The 26795-nt window shown below is 39.7% G+C and overlaps 1 protein-coding gene across 5 annotated transcripts in view; it reads left to right on the top strand.

The window, feature by feature from the left end:
- Nucleotides 1-21259, top strand: part of mgmt (O-6-methylguanine-DNA methyltransferase) — a 407371-nt gene extending 386112 nt beyond the window's left edge. For all 5 annotated transcript variants that reach the window (XM_059947676.1, XM_059947675.1, XM_059947672.1 and 2 more), the window contains one exon: nucleotides 17598-21259. In XM_059947676.1, the coding sequence (XP_059803659.1) occupies nucleotides 17598-17795 (198 nt within the window). In that variant the 3' untranslated portion in view covers nucleotides 17796-21259. The remainder of the gene's footprint in view (nucleotides 1-17597) is intronic.
- The last annotated feature ends 5536 nt before the right edge of the window (nucleotides 21260-26795 follow it).

The following is a 26795-nucleotide window of genomic DNA, read 5'->3' as shown; positions in this document are numbered from 1 at the left end:
AGTGTTCTCGAACCTGATGGTGCAAGTCCTGAAGCTCTTTTACATTCTAGCTGATGGCATCCGTGAGAAAGAGAGCATGACCTGGGTAGTGGGGATCTCTGATGATGGATCACGCACAACACACTGGAGGAACTCAGCAGGTCGGGCAGCATCTGTGGAAACGAACAGTCAACGTTTCGGGCCGAGACCCTTTGTCAGGACTGAAGAGGGAGGAGGTAGGGGTCCTATAAAGAAGGTGGGGGGAGAGTGGGAAGAAGAAACCCCATAAAGAAGGTGGGGAAAACACTTTACTTGTGAGTCTATTGGGGTCATCTGTTGCATCTGATGCTCCCAGTGCAGCCTCCTCTACATCGGTGAGACCCGATGCAGATTGGGGGACCGCTTCGTCGAGCACCTCCGCTCCGTCTGCCACAACAGACAGGATCTCCCGGTGGCCGCCCACTTTAACTCTGCTTCACTTTCCCATTCAGATATATCCATACATGGCCTCCTCTACTGCCATGATGAGGCCAAACTCAGGTTGGAGGAGCAACACCTCATCTACCGTCTGGGTAGCCTCCAGCCCCTTGGTATGAACATTGAATTCTCCAACTTCTGATAATTCCCTCCCTCTCCCTTCCACCATCCCAGTTTCACCCTGCCTCCTCCTCCAGCTGCCTATCACCTCTGTCATGGTTCCACCTCCTTCCACTACCCATAGTGCTTTCCCCTTACATTCCTTCTTCACCTTTCCTGCCTGACCCCTCCCTGCTTCCCCCCCCCCACCCATCCCTTGATCTTTCCCCTAACTGGTTTTTCTCCTGGCACCTACCAGCCTTCTCCTTCCCACCCTCCCCCCCCCACCTTCTTTATAGGTCCCCCTCCCTCTCCCTCTTCAGTCCTGACGAAGGGTCTCAGCCCAAAACGTTGACTGTTCATTTCCACGGATGCTGCCAGACCTGCCGAGTTCCTCCAGCGTGTTGTGCATGTTGCTTTGACCCCAGCATCTGCAGAGTATTTTGTGTTTCTGATGATGGATGCCACTTTCCTATGATAGCGTCTCATGAGAAGGTACTCAATGGTTGGGAAGGGTAAACTGGGCTGAATCCACCACCTTTTGTTGGATTTTCCATTCAATGGCATTGGTGTTTCCATACCAGGATGTGAAGCAAACAGTCAACATACTTTCCACTACACCTCTATAGAAATTAGTCAAAGTTTGAGGTGTCGTTCTAAATCTCCGCAGACTCCTGAGGTAGTGGAGGTGCTGCCTCATAATTGCACTTGTGTACTGGGTCCAGGACCGATCCTCTGAAATAGGAATACCCAGGAAATTAAAATTTTGATCCCTCTCCACCTCTGATCCATTGATAAGGACTGGCTGATGGACCTTTGGTTTCCCTCTCCTTGGTTTTGCTGACATTGAGTGAGAGGTTGTTGTTATGCCACGGCTCCGCCAAATTTTCAGTCTCCCTCCAGTATGCTGATGCATCGCCACCTTTGATTGGGCCCACGACAATGGTGTCATCAGCAAACTTGAATATGACGTTGGGGCTGTGCTTAGCCACAGAGTCATAGGTGTAAAGCGAGTCCAGCAGGGGGCTGAGCACACAGCCTGTGGTGCACCTGTGCTGATGGAGACCGTAGAAGAGATTTTGCTGCCAATCTGAACTGACTGTGGTCTGTAAATGAGGAAATTCAGGATCCAATTGCACAAGGAGGTATTGAGGACAAGGCCTTGGAGCTTATTGATTAGTTTATTTTTATCTATGAAATTTATAGCACAGATACTTGTTGCACAGCTTTGGCTTGGACTGTTCAATGTTAATCCAAGAAGCAGACTAGAAACAATTCTTCAGAGGAGAATGTGGTTCTGTTTAAAGGAGTAGCAAGTTTGTAAATCTAATTCTCCCTCTCTCGTTTCTTAGCCAAGTATATTTTGCCCTTTAGTTACTTTGCTATTTCCTTTTTGAATTGTCCACTTGAATCTGCTTCCTCCTCCATTTGTAATGGACTGAGTTTTTCAGACCCAAAAGACCCAAGCCAATTCCAGTGTCTAGGAGATGTGGTAAAAAGTACAAATGCACAATACAATAACTTAAGCCCAATTTATTATAAAACACAAATAAACCACACTAAGTATCACATAGTAAGTTACAAAGATTTCAGGGTTAATGTTCAGCTCAGATTTCCAGCATCTGCAGATCTTGTTTAGGGTTCACAATTCGTCGTCTTCACTTTATTGTTTGTTGCTGTCTTGGGAGGACTGGATTGTCACTGTTGTCAGGGGAAATCTCCGAATTCTGACTCATGAAATCACCTTCGGTCCATCCTAGACACAGATGATCATAATTCCTTGGTCTAAGTGAAGTTCCAGGAACGAAGCAAAAGGTGCCTCAATAAATAGGGACTCAATCCACAAGTATAGCAAGACACACAGAGACAAACTACTTGGTCTTTTGTTCTCATGCCGCTGACTCAGCATGGTTTCTTTAGGAATTGCGCAAGCATTGAGAGACACGCAGAGACTGATAAACTCTTTAGTCTTTTGTTCCCATGCCTCTGGTGCCTTGAGGCCTAGAAAGAATCCAGCCGCTATTAGTAAACATTTAACGAACCTATAGTGTTTAACTTGTACAGACACCTTACATGCTGCGAGCTCACGAAGTGTTAAAGTGTCTCTTGGAGTTGCTCAGACTTTCATTGAATATTTGTACTAAATGGAGAACACCACAACACCCCCTTGCAATGCATTTCAGATTGTTGTCTACATAGACTGCATGTTAAAGTTTCTCCTTGTTTCAGCTTTGTCACATACCTTTCAATCTGTGTACTGTGACTCTCAACCCTTCCATTTATTACAATGTCTATTTTCTTCCATCCTACAGAGTGACCTTATGTGTGAAAGTCTGCCCAACAAATGAGGAAAGGAGGAGGGCAATTATGTAGAATAGAAAGTGGAATGGGAGAGAGAAAAATTGTCACTGATTCAACATTTAAAATAAAGAATGTATAACATTTAACAGAAACATGTAATGTATCTGCATCTGATGTAAATTACAAACCACAGTAGTAACTTCTTCGTGCAAAATGTACTTTCCTGTCTTTTTGAAAATATTTTTCATGCTGTTTTGATTTTTCAGTCTGAGAGGTATAAAATGTTCTTGCTAGTGCCTCATAACAAAATGCTGATTGTAGTTGAGAACAGTGCAGGTTGCTAGCACCTTCTGCAGGTTGTCATCTCCTTCAATTGAGGGGAAATGATTTCATCTTTACTTGATGCTACTCTTTCATAGATCTGCAGGGAATGTATGCTCACTATGTCATGAAATCAGTGGTACAGCCTGTGCACCCACCCATCCTGCTGTGCCAACAGGCTATTTGTACCAGCTTTGTTTAAAAAAGACTATTGAAGTCTTGGAGCTAGTGTAGCAATAAATATTTTAATATTCAATGATTCTGTTCTAGAGAGAGGTTATCAATCAAACTGAAATCATACTTCACAGATAGAAGCAATCAATGATTCCAGCTTCTGGACCAGAGGAAGGATTTTAATTTTTACACAGTTGTTACTCATTTAAAGTAAACGATTTAATGACGATGTTTAGCAGTGCACAAAGCAGTTTTACACAACTATATTAATCAATGTGCTAACAGAGAAAACTAAGAGCCAAAATAAAACAAGTAATTTAAATTGCCAAATTACTGTTTAATTACCATAATATAATTTATTTTGTACCCAATCATTCACCAAAATAAATTGTGGAGTTATGAAAATAATATGTCTTGAGATTTTAAAACTGCTGTGGTCTTGTCTGTCGTACATTGGAGGATTTATTATATGTTCAAAATATAAATTAAGTGAAAGGAAGTGAATTATGCAATGAAATACGACAAAATAATAGGATATATTTGGTACAATTAAATTTTATCTTTTGACTATGTAAAAAGCTCACATCTCAGCACCATCTCTGTGCCTGCTAAGGATAAAAGAAACAATTCCATGAAAAGGAAGGAAAGTTCAAGGGTTATAGTTCCTCGTACAATCTGTCATCACTTTGAATAGAAACCATTATTAACACCAATGACAGTGATGAGAGCAAATGATATCAGTTTGTCTTCTCTAAGCATTCATACAGATATTTCTCAACACTTTCTCTCAGGACCCCGTAATGCTTATTTAATTGAACTGTTTAATACAACTTTTTTCATGATTGCAGAAGGTTTTAACTAATGAATTTATAAAATTCATGCTACGACACAAACCTCCCAATGAAGCGGATGCTGTTAACAAAATGAATTAGTAAGTAACACTGTGAAGCATCAGAGAGGAACATTTATCTGGAGACTGTCTTTCAGGAGCAGTTGTACCCATTAGATTAGCTTCTTCAAATTTGGTTAAAAGGGTGTGACTGGGAGTGAGACAGGTAGGGGATCCAAGAGCTAGTGCTGGACAAGACTCAGCCCTTGAGCATGTCCAACTGGTCTGAGATTCTTGTTCCCTGTGAGGTAGGGAAAGGAGACATGTAAAAAAGAAGGATGAGAACTGTGGCACTGTGGTTCAAGAAGCCATTTAAGAAGGGGGAGAGAATTAGAATCAAGTTTATTATCACTGAAACATTGTGAATTTAGTTGTTTTAAGGTATCACTACAGTGTAATACCGGAAAAAAATTAACGTAAGTAACAATCAGTAATATAAATTAGTGCAAAAATAGTGAAGTAGCATTCATTGATTTGTGGACTGTTCAGAAGTATGATAGCAGAGGGAAGGAAGCTGTCCTGAAACTTTGAGTGTACCTCCTCCGTGATGGCAGTAATGAGAAGAAGGTATGTCCTGGATGGTGAGGGTCCTTAAAAATGGATGCTGCCTTTTGAGGCATCTCTTTTTGAATTTGATCTTGAAGCTGGTGTCCATGATGGAGTTTACAACCCTCCCTGTAGCTTTTTGAGATCCTATGCATTTGCACCTCTGTATGAGATGTGATGCGACCAGTCAGAATGCTTTCCACAGTACATCTAGAAATTGGCTAGCGTCTCTGAATGCAAGGTTGTGGTTGAAACACCATTCAACTAGGCGACATACCTCACTCCTGTACATCTCTTCATCACAACCTGAGATCCTGCTGACAATAATTGTGCCATAGACACATTTGTAGATGAGCTGTGCCTCGCTACACTGTCATGAGTGTAAAAAGGGTAGAGCAGCAGGTACAGCTCACATTCTTGAGCTGTGGCAATATTGATTGTCAGGGAAGAGGAGATGTTATTTCTTGTATGCACTAACTGTGGTCTCCTAATAAGGAAATCAAGGATCTAGTTGCAGAGGCCCAGGTTTTGAAGCTTGTTGATTAGTACTGAAGGAATGATTGTGTTGAACAGTGAGCTGTAGTCAATGAACAGCAACCTGACATACTGTAAGTATTGCTTTTGTCCACGTGGTACAAGGCTGAGTGGAGAGCCAAGAGGAATCGAGTCCCAAAGGCTATCTTACCTGCCTTCTGCCTGGGATCAAGACATTTCATTGACCTGCAGAGGAATTTGGAGTGGAAGGGAAAAGATCCAGTTGCAGAGGTCTATGTAGGAAGAACAAGGAAAGAGGTTCTGCTGAGGGAGTTGGTGTAGCTAGGGACAAAATTAAAACACAGAACTATAAAGATATAATCTCTGGATTGTTAATTGAGCCATGTGAAAATTGGCACAGTGTTCATAAGATCAGAGTTGAGAGTCAAGGGCTGGTGTGGGAAAAGTGGGTTTGAATTCATGGGATATTGGTACCAATATTGGGAGGAGGGGGGGGGGTAGCTGTTCCACCTGAATCATGCTGGGACAAACATCCTGGTGCATTGCATAACTAAGGTTTTGGATGTTGCTTTATACTAAATAGCAGGTGGGGTGCTTCAACAGCTTGGAAAAGTATGGATAAAGTAGAAGGAAAGTTGGAATAAATTGATTCTCAATGTACATGTATATCACCATAGACCACCCTAGGTTTGTTTTCTTGTGGGCATTCACAATAAATACAAAAAAACACAACAGTATCAGTGAAAGATGCACACAGCAAAGACAGAAAAACAACTTGTGCAAAAGACAACGAATTGTGCAAATACAAGAAAAGAGAAAATAGTAATAATAAATAAGTAAATTACAAATAGTAAGAAAGTGAGTTGTAGAGTCCTTGAAGGAGAGTCCTCAGGTTGTGGAATCAGTGTTCGGTGTTGTGGTGAGTAGAGTTATCCCTCTGGTTCAAGAGCCTGATAGTTAAAGGGTAATAACTGTTCCTGATTCTGGTGGTGTGGGACCTAAGGCTCCTAATGGTACCTCCTTCCTAATGGCAGCAGCGAGAAGAGAGTATGGCCTGGATAATGGGGGCCCTTGATCCTTTCCCATGGCAGAAGATCTTGTAGATGTGCTCATTGCTGGGAGGGCTTTACCATTGATGGATTGGGTTGTATACAGTACTTTTTTGTAGGCTTTTCCATTCAAGGGCATTAGTGCTACCATACCATGCCATGATGCAACCAGTCTCCACTGTATTTCTTTAGAAGTTTGTAAGTACGTTAGGTGAAATGTTGAATCTTCACGAACTTCTAAGAATCTAGAGGAGCTGCTGTGCCTTCTTTGTAATGGCCCTTACGTGCTGGGCCCAGGACAGATCTTCTGAAGAGATAGCACAGAGGAATTTAAAATTGCTGACACTCTGCAGCTCTGACCTGGCTCATGGGCCTCCGATTTCCGCCTTCTGAAGTCAATAATCAGAAGGGTAATTGGGTGATCGCCCGGTCACCCTGCCTTGACACCTCCCAACATCATCACCACCACCTCACTGGTTACCAATCCACTCACCAAACCTCCAGTGCCCAAGCTCAATCTTGTCTGAAGGGAAACTATCCCAAACAGAGAAGGTAAGGGGTGGGAAGGTCAAGGGGATATCAGAGGAAGGTTTTTTACTCAGAGAGTGGTTGGTGCGTGGAATGCACTGCCTGAGCCAGTGGTGGAGACAGAAACACCATTCAGTATCCTCAGCCATCTTCCTCCTGCCTTCTCCCAGCTCCTGCCAACAAAGACCTCAACCCATGCTATTGTCCCTCACAAAAACTCTCCGTCCAGCATTCTCTAGAACCTTCTCCGAATCCTACCATCCTGACTGGTTGACACCACATTCCAAAGTTGAACAATAAAGCCCTTATCACAGCTCAAACCCAAACAGGCTGAAAGGAGAACAGACTGCTCTTACAGAACTGCTAAAATGAAATACCTACACCATAGCAGTAAAAATATTAACCAAGGCATTACAGGAGGAATAAAGGCAAAGGTTATTTTCTAAACAAATAGAGAATTCAGAAATTAGAGGTGCAAAGGGTCTTGGGATTCCTAGTGCAAGATTTTCTAAGGGCTAACTTGTCAGTTGATTCGGTCATAAGGAAGACATATGCAGTGTTGGCATTCATTTTGAGAGAACTAGAATGTTAAAGTAAAGATGTAATGCTGTGGCTTAATAAGGCATCAGTCAGGCCACACTTGGAGTATTATGAGTAGTTTTGGGTCCCATATCTAAGGAAGCTTGTGTTGGCGTTGGAGAGAATGCAGAGGAGGTTTACAAGAATGACTCTAGGAATGAATAGGCTAGTATAAAAGGATCATTTGATGGCTCTGGACCTGTACTCGGTGGAGTTTAGAAGAATGAGGGGTAATTTCATCGAAACCTATTGAGTATTGAAAGGTCTGGATAGAGTGAACCTGAGGAGGATATTTTCAATAGTGAGAGAGTCTAGGAACAGATGTTGCAACCTTAGAATAGAAGAATGTCCCTTTAGAACACAGACGACAAGGAACATCTTTAGCTCGAGGGTGGTAAATCGGTAGGATTTATTGTCACAGATGGTTGTAGAGGCCAAGTCGCTGAGTATATTTAAAGTGGAGGTTGGCAGGTTCCTGGTTAGTCAGGGATCACAGGTTACAGGGAGAATGAGAGAGAATGTTGTTGAGAGGAAAAATAAAGCAGCCTTAGTCAAATGGTGGAACAGGCTCGACGAGCCCTAATGCCCGAATTCCCCTCCTATATTTTAAGATCTGATTTGGATTGGTTGAAGAATTGATTGTTTTCCCTTAATTTATCTTTGTAAACTTACTGAAATAGTGAACAGGACAAATGCTGAGTTGCATTGCACCTTAGTAAGCATGTAGTTAACTCTTGCTGCTCCAGATTTGAAAGCTGAAGTCATCATAATAGGCCTTGTGACGCATTGCCTTAGAAGCACCAAGTACGATAAACTTCGCATTTCATTTCATTGGCCTAAGGACAATATTGTCAATGGCGCAATCATTCCAACTAACACAATATCATTTCATATTATGATTTAAACACACTACAGGCCCTCTCTGGGATATGAATATCTGATTGATTGATTGACACCCCTTTCATATGAATGAGCGTTTGGGATATCCGTGGGACAGATGGGGATGCATTTATTGCCTGTTGCATTTCTGTGTGCCTTCTCTCACCAAGTCATCGATGAGCCGCAACAGTCGGGGGCTGGGTGGAGCAGTTCATTTTTGACTCACGAGCAGTTCTCGGAAACAGAACCCTCTTGCGATCTGGAGACCCATCTAGTTCCTAATGGTTCAATGCGTGTCACTAGACTTTATAATAAAAGGATTGATCTAGAAATTGAATCATATTACAGCACAATTCTGTGAGGTACACAATGAGAAGTGAAAAGAAAAGCTGACTGTGTCTTTTCTTCTAAGTCCTAGTGCATCTGATGTGCTGTTGCACAGAGGAGCCCGGGCATATGGAATGGCATTCAACATGAACATTTTCCTACCTATTACTTCTGGGGCTTTGGTCCACAGAAGCAGGGGACATCTGAGAAATTTGTTTCACAGTTACCTGAATGAGAGCTGTACTCAGCACGTCTTGGCGCATGAAGGCTGTGTTATTACGCCAAGTGTTCGAACATTATCTGTTTCCCATAAAACTGTGATGGAGGTACTTTATGTTAAGTATAAGAAGTATTTGTGGAAATGAAGATCAGATTTGACTATAGGTCTCCATCTCCTCACAGACTCAGTTCATTTATGTACGATCCTTTATTCTTTGTTATGATTTTGGACAATATAGAAAGAGAAAGGCATCCATTTGTCCTTCATATCAATTCAGAAATTTCACATGCATGGCAATTTGACTATTGGCAAGCATTTTTATTATTTCAGCCTTTCCATGAAGACAGAGTCAGTTCAAGGTCATCTTGCACAAAAAAAAACAAACTGGAATGAATGCTCTTAAAAATTATAATGAAGAGAATATGTGGGATAAAGAGTTGCTACATTATGCTTTCACCTCTGGGACCTGGGTATAAATCTATCTTCAGGCTACAAGGTTCCTTTGTCCTTTGATTCGACTGTCATTGAGTCATTCCCAACCTGATTCCTAATGATGTGAGTCCATGGCATTAAACTGCTCATAATTTAACACTGGTTATCACTAAAATGGCAGTCTCAGATGAACAGGGCAGTGGAACGGTTCACATCTGAAATAGAAATTTCATGCTAATGCAGTAAGGAATATTATTTTGTATTTGGGAATATGGTATCTTTTACTGGAAAGCCAGGGATGCCTTAATGTGAAGTATAAACTTAATATGGTGTACGTACTCAGCATTCTGGTAAGAATCTGCGATAATGCTTTTCTGTTTTTTTATATATCAAACCTACTTTGTCTATCTGGCCACATCCACACCCGTCCTTGTGCATTCCTGTTCTGACACATCAGTCCATGGCCTCCTCTTGTGCCACCTTCGGGGTGGATGAGCAACACATTATATTCCATATGGGTAGCCTCCAACCTGATGGCATGAATAGCAGTTTCTCCTTCTGGTAAAAAAAAACTTTTTCCCTCCCCTTCCCCTCTTCTTCTTTTCCCCACTCTGGCCTCTTTTCTCAACTCCCTCTGAGTCCCTTCCTCCTTCCCTTTCTCCTATGGTCCACTCTCCTCTCCTTTCAGAGTCCTTCTTCCCCTGTCCTTTATCTTTCCCACCCTTTATCTTTCCTACCCAGCTGGCTTCACCCATCACCTTCTAGTTAACTATTTTCTGAGTGTTCTGTTGCCACTTGCTAAAGAATAACTTCTGGCATTTTCCTTACAACTAAATTCAGGCCAATTTGTTTGCATTTCACTGTTTTCACTTGTCGCTGTTTTAAAATTATGGGGTTAGACATGAAACTCAGCAAGGTATTTTGTTATTTTTTGTTGTATTCTCACAATAGGTCATACTGTTTTAAAATTGGATTTTTTTTATTCAAGACTTATTTTTGATCACAAGCTGATAGCATCAAAGTTGTGATTATAATAAGATTTGCTAGGTATGAATATTTCTCTGCTTTCTATAACATCCAGTTTTACTGCTAAGCAAAATTTGACTATAAATATAAACATATATTGTGCTAATCTTTTCCCTCTTTTTATACTGAGTTTTGTATTCTAAATCTTTTTTGGATTCTAAATCTCTTGAGCCAAATTCTGCTATGTTTCTTGTAAAAAAAAGCCAAAATTTGAAAGAAATTTATCTTACCTCAGATCTGATGTAAGTAATTGGTGACTTACACGAACTGGAAAGTTAGTTTATTGAACTTTTCAAATCAACACACACAAAATGCTGGAGGAACTCAGCAGGTCAGGCAGCATTTATGAGCCTGAATAAGAAGTCCACGTTTCGGACCAAGACCCTTCTTCTCAGCCTGAAACATCGACTGCTTATTCATAGACGTGCAGTAGATGCTTCCTGACCTGCTGAGTTCCTCCAGCATTCTGGTGGAGTTGCTTTAGATTCCCATCATCTCGTGTTTACATATTGAACTTTGCTCACTGTGTGTACTCTACCAGGAAAAAAAAGCAAATGCACTACCCCATCCATAGCCTCAGACATCACCACATTTGTACCAGTCAATTAAGTACATTTGAAGTGTATTTATGCGTTTCAGTTACAATTGAAACAGGAGTACATTTTTAGAAGTTCTTTTGAATTGCTTGAAGGTAGAAATTGATTTGCAATGCATGACCAATCTCAAATTTAGCACGATTTAAAAATCAGCTCAGAATCCTGGATTTGAACTCAGATTCCAAGCTGATTTAGAAATCATGCTGAAGTTTATTGGACTGCATTCTCTGTCCCACAGCTGTTCCTCTTGTAGGTTTGGTTCATGTCCAGTGCAATTGGTTTACAATTGTCCACTTTACTAGGTAGAAATTGATGCAGATATGTAGATGTAAATCGACATGTTGTTTCTACCTTCCGTGTGAACACAATTCAGATTCAGTTTATTGTCATTTAGAAACCACAAATGCAATGCAGTTAAAAAATGAGACAACGTTCCTCCAGAATGATATCACAAAAGCATATGACAGAACAGACTACACCAGAAAATCCACATAACGTTTGGCAATCCCCAATCCAGAGTTCGGAGAGGCTGCTGCGTATTAGTATCGCACTACCGTCTTAGTCCATTCCCCAGAAGGGAGCTCCAAATCCACCAGACAAACAAGACCAAAAACTAAAGCTACAAGATCTGCACAAAACCACATAGTTACAACATACAGTTACAACAGTGCAAACAATAGCATAATTGATTAAAAAAAAACAGACCGTGGGCACAGTAAAAATAGTCCAAAGACATTAAAAGACTATAAGTTCAAAAGAAATCACCACACAGTTTCCACAAGTCCGCAGGCAACAATGCAAACAACTAAACAGGAAAGAGTATACAGACATCCACAGCATAGTAAGTTTTAAATTATCCCATGCAAGCCTAAATATTTAATTGCAAAGGAGGATTTTCGTATTCTTGTTGGATAGCATCTTTCCTGATGGGAGGTCACTCTGCTTGGCAAGTAAGAACCAGTATATGGTTCCTTCAACTCTTTAGCCCTCAGCTTGGATGGTACAATGACTCTCAATCCCCACATAAGGCAACCTCCGACAAAGGCTAGTTCATCCTGGCGCTGGTAAGATTTGGGGAACTGAGATTTCTGCACATTCCAGCCATTTTGAGTTACTGGGTGAACCGGAGATAGTGTGGGATCTTTTCCGGTTTCTCTTTTTAGATCATCTCTGCCACAGGAGGAACACTTCCCATTTACTTTAAGGAGAATATGTTAAGAGGAATGTTCTTTTTTGTAAATTTTTCAGTTATTTCCTTCTCCAGAGGTAAACGAGACACTCCATCAGCATTCCCATGACTAGTTGTCCTCTTGAATTTGATCTTGTAATTGAGCCCTTCAAGAAAGGGAGCCCACCCATGCATTCGTGCTGCTGCTGTTGGAGCATACTTCTGTGGATTGAAAATGGAAAGTACTGGTTGATCATGTGTAATGAGGGTAAACTCTGTCTTATACAAGTAGTGTTTGAAATGTTTTACACCCCAAGCTAGACTCACGGCCTCTCTGTCAATATGTGCATAATTTTTCTCTGCAGCGTTAAGCGAACATGATGCAAAGGCTATGGGATGTTTACTTACATCATTTATCACATGTGACATAACTGCACCTATACCTTAACCCAAGACGTCACAGGCAAGCTTCACTTCACAAAGTGGATGAGAAATGTGTGAGTGCAGTGTCTGACACTGCCATCTCCTTTGCCTTTTGGAAAGCAACCTCACTTTATCCATTCCCGGTTCTTCCCAATCGGTAGACATGAGTTCAAGGGGTGGAGCACAGATTTGGCAGGAACCTGCTATAGTAGCTGACAAATCCTAAAAAGAACCACAACTGTGACATGTCGTTGGCCTAGGGGTATCCACCACTACTTGAATTTTCTCTGCACACTTGTGTAAATCTTGTGCATCAATGGTGTGACCACAGTAAGTGATGGCTGGTTTAAAGAATTCATACTTGTTGCATCCATGCTCTGAGCCAATAATCTTCCAATCTTTCTAACACTGTCTTGAGATTTTGGAGATGTTCCTTCTCATCCTTGCTGGTAACAATGATGTCATGCAGGTAACACTGAGTACCTGGGCAGCTTTGCTGCACCTGGTCCATAGCTTTCTGCCAAAGTCCAGGTGCAGATATTACTCCAAAAATAAGCCTATTATAGCGATAAAACCTTTTATGAGTGTTGATGCTGAGAAACACTTTGGACTCTTCTTCCATCTCCACCTATAGGTAGGCATCAGCAAAGTCCAGTTTGCTGAAGTGCTTTCCACCAAAAAAGTTTGCAAATATATTCTCAATCCTGGGAAGGGGGTATGGATCTACTTTTAGTACTGGCTTGATGGTGACTTAAAATCAACACAGATCCCGACAGACCTATTCTTCTTGGCTACTGTGGCCACTGATGTTGCCTTTGGGCTCCACTCAACCTAGGAAAAAATTCCTTCAGCCTCCATGTGATCTACCCCACTGGCTACTTTATCCATGGATTGTATAAGGAATTGGATGGGCTGTGTAAAATTTGATTGCAACATTTTCATTTAACTCTCTTTTATCCTTGATATGTTTGAGTTTTCCAACACCATCCTTGAACACTGCTATGGCATCGTCCAGTACCTTTCTTAATTCCTGACAAAGGGTTTCAGCCCGAAACGTTGACTGCTCCTTTCCACAGATGCTGCCCGACCTGCTGAGTTCCTCCAGCTCCTTGTACATGTTGCTTTGACCCCAGCATCTGCAGTGTCCTTTGTGTTTGCCTTTCTCAATTTGCCTTCAGTTTTGCCAGGGAAGTGGTACACAAATGATGGATGTATTGGATCTCCAATGAAGTTGTAGTTGTCTCAGCCAGTCATGACCCCACAATGCTAGCCCTTCTGTTTTTACCACATACAAGCCCAATGTGGCTTGTTGGTTGTTGTATCTCACTATTATAAATGTCATTCCCACAGGAGTTATCTTTTCTCTGGTATAAGTTCTTAGTTGGATGTCTGCAGGCTTCAGTTCAGTATCTTTGAAATGCCGTTCAAACTCATATTGTGGAATCATTGAAACAGCCAAGCCAGTGTCCAATTCCATTTTAATTAATTTGCCATGAATTACTGGTGTAAGCCATACTATTTGTCTATTGTGAGTTTTCAAGGCTCTCATGGCTACACAATCCTGTGTCACTGTTATCATTATTAGATTTTTCATCAACAGCATGCAGGTTAGTGCTCTTTGAAATTGCAACATGACTTTTGATCTTTATCTCTTCCCTGTGCAGTCCATTTATTTTTGTCTGCCAGACATGTTATTGCATGTGTCCTACCTTGTTGCATTTTCTGTAAGTTTTGCATTTAAACCTGTTTTGGTCCAGTTTATGTGAGCCTCTGCCACAACCGTAACAAAATTTGTTCAGACAGGCAAGTTACTGTTTACATGTTGCAAGTTTGTTAACGCTCACTTTCATTCCTGACTGCAACTCAATTGAGTGTTTCCATTGATACAGCTATTTCAACTACTCTTTAAATTTGAGTTGTACTTCAGTTAGGTGCCATTTTGAATGTTTTTTTGTAACATTCCACTATTTAAACATCTCTCAGTGCATTGTTGAGCCCATCACTGAACTGACAGTGCTCAGACAATATCTTCAATTCAGTCACATTTGCTGAAATGGACTCCCCTTCCATTTGATTCCACTTACGATATCTAAATAGTTCTGTGATCAACAACAGTTTTGGTTCTGATTAGCCAGCATTATATTCACAATATCAGCAAAGTTTATTTTGGCTGGTTTGGATTGAGTAGTCAAACTTTTAAGCAAATTTTATGCTCTTTCACCTAATGCACTCAGCAAAACTTACACTTGCTTCTCATTGGCTACTCTCTTTGCTTTAAAATGCTTTCAAATCATTCAGTAGACAATATCCAGTTATCTCTTGTGCAATCAAATGCATCTATCCTTCTAATGAAGCTAGCCATTTTGATATCTTATTTTATTTATGATTATTATCACCCAGTACAGTGTACTCACTGTTTATGAACCCATGAGTTTATCCGTTTTCTGCCTTTTTAACTTGACCACCTCTGACCCTTCCCAAAGAAGCATGTACTGCATTATTTTTTACTCAACTATTTCTCATTGCACTTAAGCTCGAATATCTCACTGTGCTTCAACAGGTAAGTAATTGTCTGGAACTTGTTTAAAACTTCCTTATCACCATTTTTTAAATGTTTTGTAGCTCCAACAAAATAAAACTTATTGAAAGAAAAACAAAGGAGTCTGGAATGTATGCACATTAGTTTTTGTTCTCACCTTAGCAAGGTTTGCGCATATGACATGGTGGGATAATGTTGTATGCCATTTACGTACTTTTATGTATAACCTTTAATGAATTAATCAAACATTATTTTTACAATATTTTTATTACACAACAAAATGGAACTATACCAAGAAGCTGGTGATGGTCATGAGAGTGATGGAAGAGAGGGAAGAAGCTTTGCAGTGTGTTGATATTTAAAGTATGTGTTAAGTTAAAAAAAACATACTGGAAGACAGAAAAGAAGTATAGTAAGAGTATATGTGCGGTTTTATACATAGTAATTGCCTGTCTTTCTGTTTATTACCAGCAGCTGTTTAATTACTAGTAGTTATTTTGATTCAGAGGGGGATAATTTCAATATATCAGATGTGTAAATCCTCCTATACATTAAAATAATGTGACCTGCATTTTCAGATTCCTTTGAAACACAAGTACGTTTTGATCAGGTTTTGCATTGTGCTTCATACAGTACTGTGCAAAAGTCTTTGGTATATATATCTTTGAGAGAGAGAGTGAGAGAGAGAGAGAGAGAAGGGGGGGGGTTGCTAGGGAGTCTAAGACCTTTGCACAGGACTGTCATAATTTTATGTATTGCACTGTATTGCTGCCAGTGATAAAAATCAAATCTCATGACATGTGAATGATGATAAACCCAATTCTGATATGGGTCTCTATTGTGAACTGAGAATGGGAAGGGGGCAGAGAGAGGGGAATCGTGGTTGGGAAAAGGCAAAGGGAGAGGGAAGGGAGCAGGAAGCACCAAAGAGACATTCAGCACTGATGAATGAACCAATTGTTTGGAATCAAATGGCTTTGCCTGGTGTAACAGGGCTGGGTGTGTCTGCACCGGTACCAAACCCTGACCCTGGCACTCCTTCACTGCAACCTATCCCATACCACTCCTGCAGTGCTGCACCCTCACCATTCCCAACATCCATTGCTCCCACCAGATTTATAAACTTGCTCTCCGCTCCACATTAACAAAGACAATACTGTATGCCAAAACAACAGTTCCTTTCAAATATGAAGGCATTGAACTCAATGAACAATATTCTGCAGATTAGTAAATAAAGCAGAAAAACTATTTGCATGCAGACTAGGACTCTATTACCATGCTTTTTTGTAAAGTAAATATAATTTTGAAACAAAATGTAAATGTATTCAGTCAGATCTTTGTGACCAAATACTGGACAAATGTAACACAGTTAAGTAAAGTTGGAGCCAAGATTCCACATAGTGTAATTGCTAAAAATTAAGTTTCCATTTTGTGTCAAGATTTGTAATGATCTCAACCATCAGAGTTCATATGATTTTATCTGGATGTACTATTGACCATTGAATCTGAAAAAAAAACATTTCAATTACTTTATTCTGTATATTGTCTTGTTCAGACAAACTTCATTTCGAGATTCAATTTAAGGGAATGTGGATAGGTTTTGCAAACACTCCATCAAATAAAAATATATCTTATATCTATAACACAGGAAGCCTTTGGCCCACTGGTGTCTATACCATTTTCCAAAGCAGTAATTCCATTCCCCCGGTCTTATTTCCGTGTATCCTGCACTCTCTCACATATTCGCATCAGCTTCCCTTTGACTCTTTCTATTACTAACCCACACTGAAAGGTAATTTACAGTAGCTGATTAACCAACCAGCACGTCTTTGGAATGTAGGAAAGGAAGCCATTGCGCCCAGAGGAAGCCCAGTTGGCCACAGAAAGAGCACGCACACTCAGCACCAGCAGCATGCAAGGTCGGGACTAATTGTGGGTCCCTGGAAGTACGGGGCAGCATAACTAACTGCTGCAGCACTGTGCCGCCCGGTCAGATTATTCTCATAAACTCTGAAAGTTTAACGTCATTTACCATGAATTCAAAATTTCAAATGATTTATTGTGTTACAGTCATAGTCACGGTGACCATTGACGGAAAATTATCAGGACTGTGATAGAGAATGTGACGCTGCTAGCCATCTGGTTTAATACTTCTGACAGGTGATGGCAAGTACTGGCTGTCACAGCAAATTCCAGTTTATTGATATTCTTACTGTAATGATCATTATCATTTATTAAGGTTTTCCTCTGCTTTGTGAGATCCAACCAGTAAAAATATAACACAAATAATGATAAATCCAGTACACTGAAAAGGGGAATTAAATTGTCACTATAATTTCTGTCTTCTCTAAACTGCTATTTTGCCTTCAGTTTATGGTTCCATCTAATTATTCCACAGCTTTGTAACTTTGGTCTATGAATCCTCTACCCCTAAAATGGTAATTAATTTAGACTAGCAAAATTCTGTGAAAGGTTTATGATTGTTCTGATGTACTGCTTTTAATGAATAAAAATTAACAGTTGTATAATTATTTTTTGCCTTGATCGCAGGTGCCAATTATTGTGCCCTGTCACAGGGTGATCTGCGCAAATGGACAGATTGGTAATTATATGGGAGGAAGAGGAAATCACCTCAAACAATGGCTACTGACACATGAGAAGCTTCTGAATGAGAGTCGAGAAACATCTCAGGGACTTTGTCCAATGCTGCCACTGAGCCAGAATGTACGCCAACAATATTCGGAATAAAGCAAGCTCTTAACACATCCGCTATTATTGGGGGTATATCTAAGTAGTGACTTAAAAAAGATAAACGAAATTTGAGATTCAGATGTGTGGAGGCACCATTACTATATTAAAAAGGCTGAAAACACCCTGAGGGACGCTGGCCTTTCTTGTTTTTACATTTTACAGAAGAATGAATACAGAGGACTGTGCATGTTGTGTATGTATTTTGTTTCCATCTACAAGCTTTTTTTTGTTCTATTTTAATGCCCATTAAAGCAAGGATAAGGGAGTGGGAGGAGCATGGCAAATGTTAGGTGCAACTGCCCTCTAAGGAAGCATCTGGCTCACAGAGGGGATAGATGACAAACTGATGCTTGCGTGTTACTGGGAGCAAAATGAAATCCTGAGGCTTCAGCACACACCTCTTTATTCCTGCACAGTATTGTATTTGACCAGCATGGAAAGCTGAACGTCAGCCAGATGAGTGTCAACAAATGCCCTCTCCTCTTTGATGTTTGTGCTACCGAGAAAAAAAATCTTTCTCATAAACACTTCGCAATGTTTTTGTGGCTATTCTGTGAAAAGGAAGCATTTTCTGCATGTCATTCAAGAGAATGTTTTCCACAGTCCGAGCACTGTTATTATTTCAAATTGAAATATATTTTCCACATCTCTTAAAAATGCATTTTATACATTGTATATTTTTTAAACAGAGTCAGAATTCTGTTTATTTTCCCCTATAATTGCAGAAGCAATTAAACATGTAAAACTTTTGAGCAAGAGATTTCTTTTGAGCCAGAAGCAATCTGGTTAATTTGGTATAGAAGCAAGTTTCTTACAGTTTAGGGGAAATATTTTACATGTTTAATTAGCAAGAAGACAAATCACTTCAGTTGTATTAATGGAATATTGTCAATGCTGTTGGTTTGGAGTCAAGGCTTACTTAACCAGAGACCTATACTATCTCAATTGATAATGTTTTTGTCACCCACATGCTTCCATTCACAGAATCAGGAAAGGAATTTGTATGTTTTAGTTTACAGTTGTCTTATGCATTCTTTCCCCTTGGAAATTATTTTATTGCCTAGATGATTAGGTTGCAGAGAGGGAGCTCTCTCTGGTACTTTCTTTTCCCACTGAAGACATTGTTTGAGCAGCGACAGTTATCCTGCCCGGGGGAAGATGCATTTTTCTGTCTTTTCAAGCTCCCATTTCCTCTCATTGTTAGTCAATGTGAGCACATGCAAGGATTTATATAATTATTCTGAAATCACAAAAAGTGAAGATTTTATCAAAATGCATACTACCGGACATTTTTTGGAATAATCTGAGTGGTGTTGTGTGACTATGAATTATGTTAGACGTGTTTAATCATAGAATAATCTATTAAAGGTCACAAGCTGCTACAATTTTTCCACAAACAGGTACTTCTTCCAAAAGAGCATTAAAGTTGCTGTGAAATAAGAGAGGGGGATGGGTGTCAGTGAAATTAAGTATTACATTGAAGCTGCCACACAATTGATACAATAGGATTTCTTGCAGTTACACAGATCAAAGATGTCATTCTTTAAATGATAATCAGAACAAGACACCTATCCCATATCGATATTGGCCACATTGGTTTTCTCACATACAGGTTCAAAACTACTTATTAGCATGTCTTCTAACTTTTTCATGGTTGGTGTAAGGTTGTATATTTATTAGATAATCAATCTCTTGGAAAAATACTGAGTATTAACTATTCAGGGTGATGATTTTAGGAGGATTGAGCAAAGGGTGGTGAGTCACTAGTGAAATGAATACTTTAAAAATTTGTTAAAAAGCTTTCCAACAGACAGCAACTTTAAAACACTTGGTTTGTGCAGATTATTGAATTGCTAAATTTTTACCATGTTAGTATTTCACATAGTGTTTTATGGATGTTAAATTCATTTGTGTAATTGAGGTTTTGATGACAGCTTGGTAACTTTCTTTTTATTTGCCCATTACTCTTTATGCAAATCATTATGAAAGCAGATACTTTCAATGTTCTTATTTGTCACGTGACTTCCTTGATATTGATCCTTTAATTTTTAGTGGGGCATATTTTCCTTCAATAATAAATGCAAGATAATTCATTAGAACAGTTTCTATAAATAAAAGATGGATTCGACTTTGAAAATGAGATTAGCTTTTTACCATTGACTGCATGTTCTCCTGCTTCATCTGATATGTGGTTCTATAATGTTATTAAAGGTAAAGCTCTCAGAGTGGAGTTTGAACCAATAGAGGGCAGTAGAGTTCAGTGGAATTGCGTTACAATGCAGTGTGTAGTCACAACAACAGCTTTACTCTCAATTATTTCTGTTTTTAACCTATGAAGAGAACCCAGAGTAGCTGAACACAACCTTACACCTTAATTTGTCCTGCATATATTCAGTCAAACTGCTGCCTGTTTAAGTTTCTTTGTACTCCCTCACTTCTGCCTTTTGTGTATGTGGCTGTGCATAGCGCAGTAGAACTTACTGCTGTCTGGCAGTCAGATGAAGAATGGTCCTTCTTTACTCTCTGATTTCTGATATTGCTAATGATGCACAGGCTACAGACTGGAGTGAGCACTAATGAAGGGTGCTGTGACACGAGAACCTCTAGGGATTCTATTTAAGAAGAGAGGTGAATGCATGCTGCCACTTGGGTGTACTTCAAGCATGCCCTCTTCAACCATTATTGCTTATTTCATCTTGTGATTTTGTTTTAATGCTGTGCATTATTTGGCATGATTATCTTTCATGATGAAATACTTAACTCTTGTGTGAATCTGCAAAGAGGCGGAGGAGGTAATGGTTATGTTTTTAACCCAATTGTTGAACGAAAGAAACGTCCTTCAGCCTTGGAATTGGGTTCCAGTGACCTATCAGATTTCCTCCCCTTCAGTCTTCCAGTGCTTTGAACTGCTGACATTGAGACACTGTGCAGTCAGGCACGACAGCTGTTTCTGCATCATCTAATACCAACACATGCTGTTTTAGGCCATTTCCAGAAGAACAGATAATGAAAGATTCAGAAATAATATTTGTTTTGGCATAGTTACCTTTAAAATAAAATACATGCCCTCGACAACAGAAAACTGGATTTTGAGATAGGGTTGGGTTTGTTGTCAGGTTACATGGCAAGGTTTAAAGAAATTCAGAGTGCTGCTTTCTTACATTGAGAGCTGTTCCACAGACTCAACTAAGGCTTGTCTGTGCACTTTGTCAGAGTGAAAAATAACAGACTTAGCAGTTGGCATCTTAATGCTGTGCATTATGAACTTCTGATAATTTTGACCCTACTCAAGCTTGACATCAAGTGAAAGTAAGCGTAGGGAACAAATTAACAGGCGCTTTCATTCAGATTTGTAACCTGCACCACTTCTCTCTCTCTCTCTCTCTCTCTTTCTCTCACTCACTCACTCTCTCTCGCACTCTCTCTGTCTCTCTCTCTCTCTCTCTCTCTCTCTCTCTCTCTCTCTCTCAACTCTCCCCTGCTACCTGAGACGAGAGTAACAAAAGGAGAGGGTGATGAACTAGCTTTGAGCAACTGAGATCTAAGATGTGTTGGGCAAAGCCATAACTATGGAGGCTGGAAATCAGCAAACTAGGAGTGTTTATAAACATATACTCTTCCACAAAAATAGTTCCCTCCCTTGCTAAGTTCATATTATTAAACTGGTTGCCTTTTCCAAAATACTCATTCTATGACTTATGTACTCCTTTTTTCAGATAGAAAACATAATATATCTCCATAAATTTTGATAGCATTTGTATTGAATAAACGATATCTGGTCACATCCCAGGATAAATAATACATTTCCAGTGATGGATATAGCATTACTTTTGAAGTAAAGTAGGATGGTCACGTTTATGAATTCATTTATAGCTTGGTGTTTATAGACAGATTTTTCTCACCCGTGAAGGCAGTGATGGAAAAATAGCTTTCTGATGGCAGATTATCACATCCACGGTCATAATTATTTCAAAGCAAATAAAAGAAATTATTCAGTATTTCCAAATGAAAGCACAACTGAATCTTAAGTAAAATGTCCAACTTTTTGAATAATTTGATTAGACTGAGAATAAAAAATAACAAAACAATGGAGATGTGATGTCTTTGTGATTATTTTAACTGCATAAACACATGTAAAAACATACATACCTTTCTAAATTGTTATTTAATGCTATTGCATATTTTCATTTCCTTCAGAGTCTGCTAAATGTTTGTCCCGAACAGTTTCTGCTCTGTATGTAAGTATAGAGGTGGCAGTAAAATACTTAGGTTAAGGCTAAACGGAGAAATTGCAGGTACTCCTGTGTCTTTAAGTGACTGAGGGCAGTAGTCCAAAGTCTTCTGGACCAAGTGGCACCAGCTGCAGACAGATGGAGCATGTCTGGGCTCCATCACCCTCAGGTCTGCACCAGACAAGAATCTATATATTAGGGTGGGAGAATGGATAAGAAAATAAGAAATGGCCACTGCAGTTGTAAGGTGAAAACTGAGATATATATGGTATGATGACATTTGAAATGATTTATGACTTTATGATAGGCTGTCGTTAATTGTGGTTGAAAGTTTTAAATTTTCAGTAATGTCATTTTAAAGAGATGCAGAAAAAAATCATAAGCAAGAGTAATTAAGATCAATTACATATGGTTTTGTATAGGACATTTAGACTGAAGTATTTACAAAGTGTTCTGCTTTATTTCCCTTTGAACACATTCACGTTCTTATCATAGTTGATTTCACTGGTGTTTATTCAGTGCAGTAAATTCAGAATGTTCAGAACCAAGGTTTTCATTCCCTGCGTACCTTTAAACGGCCCGTATTTATATAAAAAGTAAACTTTTAACCCGCCACTTTAAATGTTTTTATTCCAAAAAGTATTTAATCACATAAATAATTTTGGATATGTTTTCTGTTATTTTGTTGCATATCACTGATACTTTCACTGTCTCATAGCAATATTGTACACCAATAATATTTAGCAGTATAAGACACTCCTGAAAGTATTTTTAATTATTCCAACATGTGTGTTGTAGTTATGCTGGTATTTTTTTAATACTGCATAAGTACCGTTTATAGACAACCTTAAAATCCAACTACTGATACTTTTACTTCCCCTATACGACCAAATTCAAAGTAATATTCTACCATTAGTTTCCAAATTATTGATATTTATTGTTGTATAATAAATATATCTGAAAAGGCCTTTTATCTTGCATCCATACTGTTCAGGAATAATAGACATGCAACATTGATGTAAATAAATAATGTGCCTTGTACTTACTTAAAACTTTAGTAACTACCTGAGAAAATTAATGGTAAGTTAATGCAGGAAAGTAATGCCCAGTGAACATAATATCAGAAAAACTGATATTATTTGTTGACCAGCAATGCCTAAAAGTTATGAGTTCCCCACCTGGGGTCCACTGACCCCTTGGTTAATGGTAGGGGTCCATGGCATAAAAAAGATTGGGAGCCCCTGCTATAAAGATGTTTATTTGCTTCTTTTGATTATATTACTCAGACCATGCCTTACTCTTAAATCAGGAACAGTTTTGTTGGATAAAACATAACTCATGAAAATACACATTTGTGTGTGAACATTTGTGCATCCCAGTGACTTGAGAGAAGTTTTTTTACATATTTTTTAAACAAACAGGATAAATATTCCTTGACTTACTGATAATTTTCATGTAAAATTTAGTACTCTTTGAAAATGCAAAGTAGATGCAAACCCAAAAAAGTTTTTTTAATATAATTCATATCTGATTAGCAGCAATGATCCCTAACGTAAATTGTGTTATCCAAATTTTGTTTGCTGATGACCATGTTCACAGCTGTTCATCATTCCAATACAAGGAAGTAACTCAGTTACACCCTGCTGAATACAACTTGGGCATTTGGACATGTGGCCAAAATCTTTTATTATTTTTCCCATCATAGAGTAAGAACAGAGAACATTATGTCACAGTACAGGCCCTTTGGCCAACAATGTTGTTCTGACTTTTTAACCTACGCCAAGATAAACCTATCCCTTCCCTCCAATATAACCCTCCGTTTTTCTGCCATCCACCTGTCAATTAAGAATTCTTTAAATACCTCTATGATTACCCCTGGCAGAGCATTCCATGCACCCACCACTCCCAGTGTAAAGGACTTAGCACTCTCATTTCTGCCCTGGGAAAAGGTGTCTGTCCGCTTGATCTATGCCTTTTATCATCTTGTACACCGCTATCAAGTCACCAATCATCCTTTTATGCTGCAATCTAATTTCATAAGGCATGCTCTCTAATCCAGGCAGCATCCTGAATAACTGCCTCCATATCCTTTCTAAATCTTCCACATCCTTCCTATAATGAGGCCACCAGAACTGAGCATAATATTCCACCTTCTAACTGATTGCAAACTGTTCTCATTGTTCTTTTGTTTATTCTCACAAGTCTGAACAAAAACCCCTGCTAGAAAATGCTTGTCTGTGAGTAGGGATCATCTTTTGACTGCCCCCTAATGTCCTCCCGTCACCCACCTCTCCAAATCCACACCCCAGAACAAAAGTGAGACGACTTTCTGGAGGCTTAAGGACTAAGCCAAGTCAGGAACTAATGCTGAATTCACACTGGCTTTTTCTTTTCGGAGTTTCCATGATGAGTTGTGTCCACAATACTCTACAATTTCATGGGGTTTCAGGCAGAGCAGCTGCCACACCAAGCTGTGATGCTTCCAGGCTTAGGATGCTTTCTATAGTGCACCGATAAATATTGGTGAGGCTCATAGGGGACATGCCAAATTTGTTTACCCTCCTAAGGAAGAGAAAGCGCTGGTGAGCTTTCTTGTCTTTGGCATCTACATGGTAGGACCAGGCTGGGCTGTTAGCAATGGTCACTCCTCGGAACTTGAAGCAGTAGCTATCTTAACTTAAGCATTGTTGGTGTTAGCAGGAGTGTGTACCACCTCTTGTCCTGAAGTAAATGACCAGCTCTTTTGTTTTGCTGACATAAGGAAAAGTATTGTCATGATATAGTGCCAAGAGGCATTCTCCCTCCTTCCCGTACTCTGACTCATTATGATGGGAAAATGCCGCTCTAGTGGTGTCATCTGCTAATGTGTAGTTGGAGCTAGAGCAGAAACTGGTCGTGCAGTTGTGAGGACGCAGTGAGTAAAGTTGGGAGCCGAGAATACAGCCTTGTTAGATACCAATGTTGAGGATAATCATGGTGGAGGTATTGTTGCCTATCCCTACAGACTGCAGACTGCTAGTCTGGAAGTCAAGGATCCAGTTGCAAAGTGAAATATTGAGTCCTGGGTCTTGAGTTCGAAAGTAACTCTTGAAATATAGCTACAGTACTTGGGTGAGTAATCAAAGTGCAGAGGGTGGCACTGGAGAAAAATGGGTTAAAAAGGATGAAAGTCACTATGTTAGGTATGTTGGCACTGCAAGTGCAGTGACTCTTGCGGCCTGCTCCCGGCACAATCCCCGTTGATTTGCTTTGATGCAAATGGCACATTTCATTGTCTGTTTTGACGTGCATGTGACAAATAAAGCTAATCTTTTTTAAAAGTTATTTCATCTTTAAATACTCAATTAAAATTTCAAAATTTTGCAGGTCGACCTTTTCAATGCACATGAACCTACAAATCTTCTGTCTTTCAAATCTTGGCAGGAGATTCTGCATGTCTAGCCATTTGCTTATTTCTAAACACAAGTCAGGCATGATCAAAAGAAACTGTGGCATGACAAAAGGAAGGACTGATGACAAAGTGAATTCCGATTTATCACCAGACAACTTTCATCGTTTAATATCCAAAAATATCATGTCAGAATAACAAGATTATCAAAAAATTCAGTTTTGAGGTGTAATCCTTTTGATGAGAAATAACAAATGATTCTAATGCAGCCCATTTATTTACTATAGACACCTGTTAAACCTCTGAACATGGTCACAGATATAGAGAGAGTATTTCCCTGAGGACTTGGCATGAAAATTATTTATAGACTGAAATTTTCCAAGACTTCACTTTCAACATAGGGCCTCCAAGGCAACAGATGGGGTTCGATAAACCATGCCCATGGCCATGTGCATCCAATTAGCAACATACCCAATCTCCCAACAGATGATTTTGGCTGAAAAAATGAGCTTGCACTAGTGCATGTGTAAGACTCATTTACATTAAATATTTGTTCTCAAGGTCTCCATGCTGAAATTCCTAATGCTCACAATCCTGAAATGTAAATAAGTGTAACACTCAACTAATTGTAAGGTAGTGGCACTTCTCAAAATTATTACCATGCACTTCATGGCTAATTTCCAGAAAACAGTCAAGATTCCCACTTGCAGCAACAGTCCACAATGTTCACAATGGAGGGAGCAGAGGCACACTCAGGGAATGGCTGAGCATGAGAATCTGCTGCTCCAAATCTGTCAACTTCTCCTGCGAGTAAAATATGCCATGCAGCTTTGACATAATGAAAGACTGTTGCAAGGTACAGTGGCTATGTACGGCACTTTAACTGGCATTTCCCAGTGTGTGCTGGAGTTCTCAATTTAAATCTGTGTCATAGTAACAACAAAAGGAAATTATGCAGAAGTGAGCGATACAATTATCATCGCCATCTTCCCCTCATCGGCATCCAGGTGAAACTGAGCTGGGTGCTTTGTCTTGATTGGCGACCTCCATGCAGTTTCCACCTATGATTTTAACTAATGGGTAGTATTTAGCTCCAAATAGATTCTCCTCCATAGGTCTCCACCTTGGTATTACAATTCATTTAACCTTTTCTTAGTGCTGTCAGCTTTTTAAAGTTTGTGTCTTATTTTATATGTGATCCTGAGTCAAGTATATTATGGGTCAAGCTTTCCCTTTGCCTGCCTCTTCAGATTAGGGAGAGACATGTCTCTGCCAAAGGAGGTGTAAGACTCTCCTTCCTTCCGCTAGCCTGCAGATCACCCTTGGGCAAGGAGTAGCACCTGCTTATTCCCCCCTCCCACCCTCCTGAGCAGGGTC

The sequence above is a fragment of the Hypanus sabinus genome, chromosome 22, assembly GCF_030144855.1.
Source record: "Hypanus sabinus isolate sHypSab1 chromosome 22, sHypSab1.hap1, whole genome shotgun sequence".
NCBI classification, from domain to species: domain Eukaryota; kingdom Metazoa; phylum Chordata; class Chondrichthyes; order Myliobatiformes; family Dasyatidae; genus Hypanus; species Hypanus sabinus.
This window is presented reverse-complemented; position numbering and strand designations above follow the sequence as displayed.